This window comes from Cibotium barometz, chromosome 42, assembly GCF_041138505.1.
Source record: "Cibotium barometz isolate CiBa-2024 chromosome 42, ASM4113850v1, whole genome shotgun sequence".
NCBI lineage: Eukaryota > Viridiplantae > Streptophyta > Polypodiopsida > Cyatheales > Cibotiaceae > Cibotium > Cibotium barometz.
This window is the reverse complement of record NC_141087.1, coordinates 22517274-22525654: the sequence shown is the minus strand read 5'-3', so window position 1 is coordinate 22525654 and position 8381 is coordinate 22517274. Positions and strand designations below refer to the sequence as shown.

The following is an 8381-nucleotide window of genomic DNA, read 5'->3' as shown; positions in this document are numbered from 1 at the left end:
ATATCAATTAATCTAGGGGAACCAAGATCTAATTCCTGATTTTTGTCCAAAGAATGGACAAAACAAGAAAGCCAAGCAACTAGCAACACAATTTGACTTGCAGGGGATGATCTTAAGGAGATGAACTCAAAATGCCTTTGGATCAGTTCTTATGTTTTCGGCCACCAAAGCAGATTCTGGAAATATGATTTTAGACACCATAGAATGGTCTCTCTCAATGAAAGCAAGAAGATTGAAGAAGGCTTCAAAGTGCAGCTAGTTCAAATTATGATTTGAGAGATGACATTGCTTTTGGATGGTGGATCAAGAGTCAATAATCTTCTTGACACCACCCACCAAAGGGAGGTGGGAACCATAGAATTGGGAGTTAATATTCTTTATGACACCACTCACAGAGAGCTAGGAATCATAGAATTGGAATAAGCACCATTTCTATTAAAATGCCATATCAAAGGAAAGTGTGGTTCATGAAGTGGATATCCAATTTGCACATTGTCCCACAACGTTTATCGTGTTATAAATGGAGGAGAGATCTCTGGATCATACCCACTGTTACTGGAAAGATTGTGATTTTGGCAAAGCTCGAATCAAATACCTAGCCAACATATTATATCACCATTAAAAACAAGAAAAAAGTGAAGCACAGAGTGGCTTCCAAAAAGGGTTTACAATACTTAGAAGCATTGAACCGGTTGGAAGGGATTGTCTTGCATGAAGAAAATGAAACTTTACAAAGTAATCCCAAGCTGGTATCATCATTTGAAATCAATGTTTAGAAAGCCATTTGATCAATATGATACAAAAGTATAGTTTGTTCAAGCTGCTTCATGAAGAAGTACAAGTTACGAGTGCTTGAAGATGTCTGAGCATTGGTGGCATCATCCAGAAATCACAAACAAGTCTAATAGGGTGCTCTTTTCTTGTAATAGGATATTGTAGGTTATAAATGGCTCTACCTTGCCTCCAAATAACGTCACCAAGTTTTGATTTATGTTACATTGAATAAAGATTCAAATGCTTTTTTTAAAACGATCCTTTTTCCTCATTAATACATCCATGGACATTTAATAACAAACAAAGTAGGTATAGATTAACCGATTAAATTTATTGAAGATTCATAATCAAAATTGAAGAGAGTAACAGGAGGGACAGAGACAGAAAGAGAGAGAGGGGAAGAAATTCATAATTTTAAATTCCAAATAAACTCTTTTCTTTGCTTGGGAACCTTACCAGAAACGTATGATCAGAAATGATTTTAAATTGCTCAAGCACAAAAACTCCACTCCAAGATATGGAGACAAACATGAACCATTATCAGAAACAAAGAAAGAATGGTGTACTTTAGCAAAGAATTATGGCCCACTTTCCTGTGACAAAACCCAGCAGAAGGGTTGTTTGTGTGTGCTCACTTAATGTGAGTGACAAGAGTAGCCAGAACGGGTTAAGAAGAGGCTCAAATGAGAACCTCAATCTACTGTGTTGTGACACTTTTGGCCAAGTTTCGGGGTTGGTCCACATTGTACCCGCGCAGAACTGTAAGATGGTAGGCTAGGAGCTGTGATTGAGGAAAAAGATACAAAGAAGTTAGATCCAGCTTAAAACCAGAACCAAGAATGTCCATGAATTTATAAGAGCCATGCAAAAGCAACAGCAGGGCATGTGAATGAAGCATCAGGCAAGTTCTTCTTAATGCATGGCATACAGTCACAAACCTGGAGAGGAATGATGTTTATTATTGGCTGGAGACAATCTTGTACTTGAGGAACTTCAATGACACGGCATGTACCATCAGGACACATGGATGCTGCATCGCCTTCTGTGCACATTACTATCAGCCTTCCTTTCCGAGCTTTCAGCTGTTGTATGACTGATTGTTGCTTGCTGTACAAAGGCAGACCAGAACCATAATTGGTCAGATAACTTTTCCTGGCTGCCAAAATGTTGTGCACTGACATAAACACAAAGGCTGCCAAAATGTTGTGCACTGACATAAACACAAAGAACTGTTACCTTGAGGAGGCATCGCGGGTGGCTATAACAATGATGGGCAGCGTTTCATCAACAAGAGCCAAGGGCCCATGCTTCATCTCCCCGGCAAGAATCCCTTCACTGTGCATGAGTGAAACCTCCTTCACTTTCAAGGCACATTCCAGCGCAGTTGCATAATTATAGCCCCGCCCAAACACTAGTAATGACTGTTCCTCCATTAAGAGCTTAGCTAACTCCTTCATATCATGATCAAGTTTCAGAACATCTCGAACTTTACCTGCAAAAGTGAACTAGCCCAATCAGCATAAATGCACCAACTTTCAACAAAAAAGAGTTGCTATGCTTACTATAACCCTTCAAAAGTGTTTTCAAGTTTACTTGGCAAGCTGAAAAGATCATCAATGATAGCTTCTCTCCTCTGCTGACTTGATAAAGAATCATCCCCTAGGGCCAAAGCCAGCATGATAATTACAGCAATTTGACTTGTATATGCCTGTACCAAGGAAACAAATGATAAACTTGGTCATATTTGAGAGCCTAATGAGGTTTCGAGCTGAGTCTTATTGTCAGGGCAGAATCTAACCTTAGTGCTGGCTACACCAATTTCACATCCTGCATTGATGTGTACACCACAATGGGTTCCCCGAGCGATTGCACTGCCTACAGTGTTTGTGATACCCACACAAAGGGCTCCATTTGATCGAGCATACTCCAGTGCTTGGAGAGTATCTGCAGTTTCTCCTGATTGACTCACAAAGATAGCTGTATCCTCTCTATAAATAGGGCCTTGTCTATCAAGCAGGTCGCTCGCTATCTCCATGGTTACAGGAACACCTAGCATTGAAGAAGAACTTCTCATAAATTTGATACTTGCTGTTTAAACGCAGTGCATTTGAAGATGATAAAGAGGAGCAAAAAGGTTAATTACCAGAAAGTTCCTCAACAATGGGCCTTGATGCCAGGGCTGCATTGTAGCTTGTACCACAACCAATAAAAATTATCCGCCTACTCCGTCTAATAGTCCGGAGGTGATCTTTTAAACCACCCAAAAGAACCCCCTTAGCTTTCAGTTCTCCCTGTGTAAGCCTCCCTCTCATGGTTGTTGTGAGTGACTCGGGTTGCTCATGTATCTCCTTTTGCATGTAATGCTCAAAATTACCCTTCTTGATCTGCTCAACTTCCATCTCTAACGTGGAAAGCGCACGTTGAACAGAGGCAGGTCGAAGCATCCCACCAATGCTCCTAGATTTGTCGAATTCAAATTTGAACATTGACACCATGCCATCCTGAAGCATTCAGGGTTCAAAAATTATTTGTCAGAACCTTCTGAAAAAATCTTACTAAGTTCAGTTCCATCACTCACATCCATTTGTAATCGCTAGGTAAATCCCAGTAACAGAGAATACACCTAGTACAGACATGAAAGGGATTGATTAATAATGATATGAATCTAGCTAGCATTGGTAGAAATCCTTTGCTTTTCATCATCCACACCTCCTATACCATAACTGTACAAACAGCAGCAGCAAATGCACTTGCTGCATACCGCACAAAAGTCATGTTCTTTTTACTTGTGAAAGCAACATTGACACATCAATGGCTGATCAGTTTTCAGGTTGGTTTTCTCCCATTGCACTACCCTTTGGAGAGGGAACTTGGAAGCAGCAAATGGGTACAGTACAGCAGGAAGAGACAGCAAGAAAATGCTGTGGCATGAAATAGTCCTTTCTGCAAGAAACTCATCAGAAAACAGCTGTTATTGTTAAAAATGCGTGGGAAGAGGCACTTGCCTGAAAAAAATTTGCTGCTACTCTTTCAGGTTCTTATTTTCCTCCTAGTGCTAGTTCTAAGACTTCCTCTTCTTTCTCCACTCTTTCCCTTCCTTTTGCCTTTAATTCTTGTACTATTAAGAAGCTCAATAAATACCTTCTATGAAAAAATTGCAGTTTATATTAAATTGCCACTCTGGTCCTGTTTTGTACCCGTTCTTTGTTTCCTAGTTTTTGGTTTCCAAAATAGTAATAGCAGCTGGCCGACTACTTCACTTAAAGTCTCTTGCTTCTATCAGCTACCAACTATCCCACCTAGACAGCAGGTAAAAAGAATGAAAGATCCTTACCGGTAAGTAAGAGTAGGGGAAAACACATCCACGTGACGACTCTTACACTAGCTTTGGATAACAATCAAATCATAATGAGCATACTTGCTGAAGCTTCAAACCTCCTGAATGACATTAAAGCAAGCTATTATGCAGAAGCATGCTTGTATGGATGGCTAGAGATACCTACAACCTAACTAATTATAACCATAAATTACTAGTTTTCACTTCACTGTGCACTCTGCTATACTTTTGGTAGACCTTTTTTAATGAAAAATTTCAACAAAACTCTTGGCAGGCAAGCGTGCGATGTACTCTCCACCTACCAAAAAGCACCTCTCAAGAAGCCAAGCACTTGACAAAGCACAACAGTGTGTCAAATATTTGCTGCGAGGAGGATAATCTGCCTTCCTAATCTTATTCATTTGTGAAGTAGAAACCATAATGAAGTTGCTTTAAAGGCTTTCAACTTAAATATGTGGATGACAATCAAGTCATGTTTTTTTGACCCTACCTTCATGTGAACTACCTCGTTATCCTCAATAACAAGTACTCTTTTCGTGTGTTCAACTATTGCATTTGCATCACTGGCTAAGAAGTACTCTTTGGGCTTCCCATGATCCTTGGCAAGGAGTAGATCGCTTTCAACAAAAGTGTCTGACCTCTTGTCTCCAACTTCCTGCAAAAGAATTTACTCATTCTCTGTAAAAAATGCCCCATCACCCCACGCCCTTTTCCCCAGAGTACAAGTAGAAAGCTGAGCTTGAATTAGTTACCTTCACGCCAAGAAGAAGTGGACTCCCACGTTTGCATGCAACCAACTCATTAGGATAATATGGACTCTTGAAAATCAATGCATATGCTCCTTCGAGTTGCCTCATCACCTCCATCACTACTTGAGTGAATGGGACAACCTTCTCACCTGCAAACCACAAAGACAAACATCAGCATTGTACTGTAAGTGTTTCTATAAGAGACGAGCATTTTGTTCCAAGCACATCCTGCAAGTTACCTCCTCCATTATTTGCTAGATCTTCTCTAAGGCTGTCATGTACAAATTTGGCCAGCTTAGGAATGACTTCCGTATCTGTTTCGGATTCAAAATGAAATCCATGCCGCAGGAGGGTCTCTTTTAGGACCTGTGTTACAAAGACGAGGTCTGGCTGCTGTAAATCAATGAAGGAAATAAAACAACATTACATGCACATTTTGCCTATCTTTTACATAAGACTTTCGGTGTTTGTGTCTTAATGCTTTGCAGGTTTGAAGAATCCATTTATCAAACTGATTTTTGAGTGAAAAATGTAGATTAATTGTTGTACAGCTTGTAGATACAGCAATGTGCACACATGCATGTGTGCGAATGATGGGAGATCGCTTGATAGATGATGCACTATTAATGTAGGTTTGGTTGTGCACCATACCATGTAATTTGTTATGATCCCATTGTGGACAACAAGGAACTCGTTTCCCTCCCCTGAGGTCTGAGGATGGCTGTTTGTAGGAGATGGTTGCCCATGTGTGGCCCATCGTGTGTGGGCGATGCCGACATGAGACTGGAATGATTTTTGCAGATCCAAGTCCGTTACATCAGCCTCTGTTAAGCAATACACACCAAAAATGTAACTTGTGCGCAAAGATCCTTTGCAAAAATAGGAAACAAATTATCCCAATTTGCAGAAACCAAAAGTATGGAAACAAAGCTCCATCATAACAGATCCACAGCTTTTCCAACAAGACACTGATAAGGAAATCCTATACGATTTGAAAACCCTAACTTTCACAAATATTATCTCAGTTCAAGCCTGGAAAACCCTAGTTTCCTCAAATTTGATCTTGCTAGCTCTGAATTCACGAGTTTGACCTTGCGCTAAGCCCTGACCGCAATACTGGACGCCCTACTTTTCTCAGCTTAAAACCCTAAATTCCACAACAGAAAAATGTTCCTTTAAACCTGGGAAACTCTAATTTTCCTGTAAAGAAAGTTTGTCTTTCATTAAGCCTGGGAAACCCTAATTAGAAAGCAAACTCTAATTTTTCACAGTTTAATGTTGTCTGAACCCTCAAATTTTACCAGAAGGTCGCCAAAATTGAGCGAAAACAGTCACGGAATAATTTTCATGTGAAACCCCAACAGCCTATGGGAAAATGCACTTACCGTTGTAGAAGGTGGTGACAAGGTTCTCGATCTTGCCTTCTTGTCTGTAGACAAGGGGGGGAGGGCAGGGCAAGGACGATCCGGAGGAGAGCTTGAAGGGGTGAAGGGAGGGGTCGGCGTCGAGGGAGATGCCGGCGGAGTCATAGCCGCGGTACTCCAGGCGCCGCAGGCCGTTGAAGAGAACCTCCACTATGTGGCGCCGCTCGCGGGCGGCATTGTAGTTAAGGTAGGCGAAGATGCCACACATGGCGAGGGTAGAAAAGGAGGAGAAAGAGGGATGTGTTTGGCGATGTCGAGAATGAAAGAACGGCGGCAAGCAGCGACACCACGGAACTGTTTTGGTTTGGCGCTGGCGAGGGTGAAGAGAGAAGCTTCGATCGGAGTGTGGCGATGGCGAATTGGCGCTGCCAAGGAGGAGGAGGAGGCTATGAGGACGTCCGGCCTTGCTTTTCTTTTATTGTTCCCCATTAATTATCAGTTTCTTCAGCAGTAATTCAGTCAACCGTCAAAAAGTGTGAAAATGTCAATCCATTAATTTACGCGTTTTTCAATCATCATATTTAAAAAAAACATGAAAATTTTAATAGGAATTCTAGAATTTCCAAGGAGACTTTTTCTTCGAAAAGAAGCGTTAGACCCTTTCAAAAGCACAATTTTGGGGATTTTTTCTTAGGTTTCCCTTCCAAAATAGACCCTTTCAAAAGCACAATTTTGGGGATTTTTTCTTCGGTTTCCCTTCCAAAATAGCAAAATTTTGGGGAAATTTTTTTATGCCCTTCCAATCTCTTCACACAAAAATGGAGGTTTAAGATGAGCCCGCGATTGAACATGTAGATGCAAATGGACAGGTTGACTTATTCTTTCATGTCTTAGAAAAGTCCTTGCCCAATGTTAACAGGTAGTGTAAGTCTACTCTAGTAAACTCTTCTCTCTCTTTCTCTCTCTCTCTCTCTCTCTCTCTCTCTCTCTCTCTCTCTCTCGGATAAGCCTCGAAGGCTTCTTGGGATTGTTCTTATGACATTAAAAGAGTCTTCTTCCTCTCTCTCTCTATTTCTCTCTCTCTCTCTCTCTCTCTCTCTCTCTCTCTCTCTCTCTCTCTCTCTCGGATAAGCCTTGAAGGCTTCTTGTCATCTACCTCACTTCCAAAGACTCTTCTCCATGTTCTAAAACAAATCGTAAGAAGGAAAAATGTTGATGCATCGCATATTTCTCATTTCGAACATGTGCCTTATCAAGTCCTTCATTTTCACACATGTTCTTTGTACCATGGAAAATTTGTTACTTTTATACTCTCTTTTCGTTGAAAAATGTTGCACAAGTAAACAATGTTGTTAATTTTCAACTTGCAAAATATTCAAGTCTAGAATGTAAAAGTTGTTTTAGGCCTTTTCCTAGAATATGCACCTTAGTATGTGAAAGTGATAATTTTCCATGCAAACACACTAATCACATACAAAGTTGGAGCATATAAATATGGAGAGAGAGAGAGAGAGAGAGAGAGAGAGAGAGAGAGAGAGAGAGAGAGAGTGAAAACAAAAAAAAATTGATAGGACATGGGATTGTGTAGGTCCTTGATAGAGTCAAGGTGAAGAGACTCTTGTAGAGAAGAATTACCCAAAAAAAACACAATTTTGGAAAATAACTATTAGTATGCCATTCCAATCACTTCACATAGAAATGGAGGTTTTTGAAAATGTCAATCTTCACAAATTCAAATTGTGGGTCTTTTAATCAAATAAAAAATATGAAAATTTGGGTGGGAACCTAGAACTTCCAAGGGTGGTTTATCTTGAAAAAAAGGGTTTAAAAATATTATTAAAAAAATAAAATAATAATATTAGTATGATCTTCTAATCCTCTTCACAAAGACATGGGTTTTATTATAAGCCCTTCAAATGAAAATTTGGGGCTGCCCTTCATATTTTAGGACTGAATTAAAATTGTGAGTCACAAACATATGAGAGCATTAAAGGTTCTTTGTAGATATCTCTCCAACACGTAATTAAACACGTAGATGCAAATGAACATGTTGAATTATTCTTTCATGTCCTAGAAGTCCTTGCCCAATGTTAAGAGAAGTCCTTGCCCAATGTTAACAGACAGTGTAAGTCTACATACACCCCTTTAGTAGATTGT

General features: G+C 40.1%; 1 protein-coding gene across 1 annotated transcript; it reads right to left on the bottom strand.

Moving 5' to 3' along the window:
• Positions 1-736: 736 nt before the first annotated feature.
• GFAT (putative glucosamine-fructose-6-phosphate aminotransferase) lies at positions 737-6711 on the bottom strand. The gene is made up of 11 exons (XM_086780815.1): positions 6246-6711; positions 5512-5684; positions 5100-5226; positions 4864-5009; positions 4602-4766; positions 2918-3275; positions 2573-2823; positions 2368-2482; positions 2011-2266; positions 1713-1881; positions 737-1555 (listed from the first exon to the last, which is right to left on the bottom strand). Exons 1-11 carry the CDS (start codon positions 6490-6492, stop codon positions 1472-1474), a joined length of 2091 nt encoding a protein of 696 aa, XP_086636941.1. The 5' UTR covers positions 6493-6711; the 3' UTR covers positions 737-1471.
• Positions 6712-8381: the final 1670 nt, after the last annotated feature.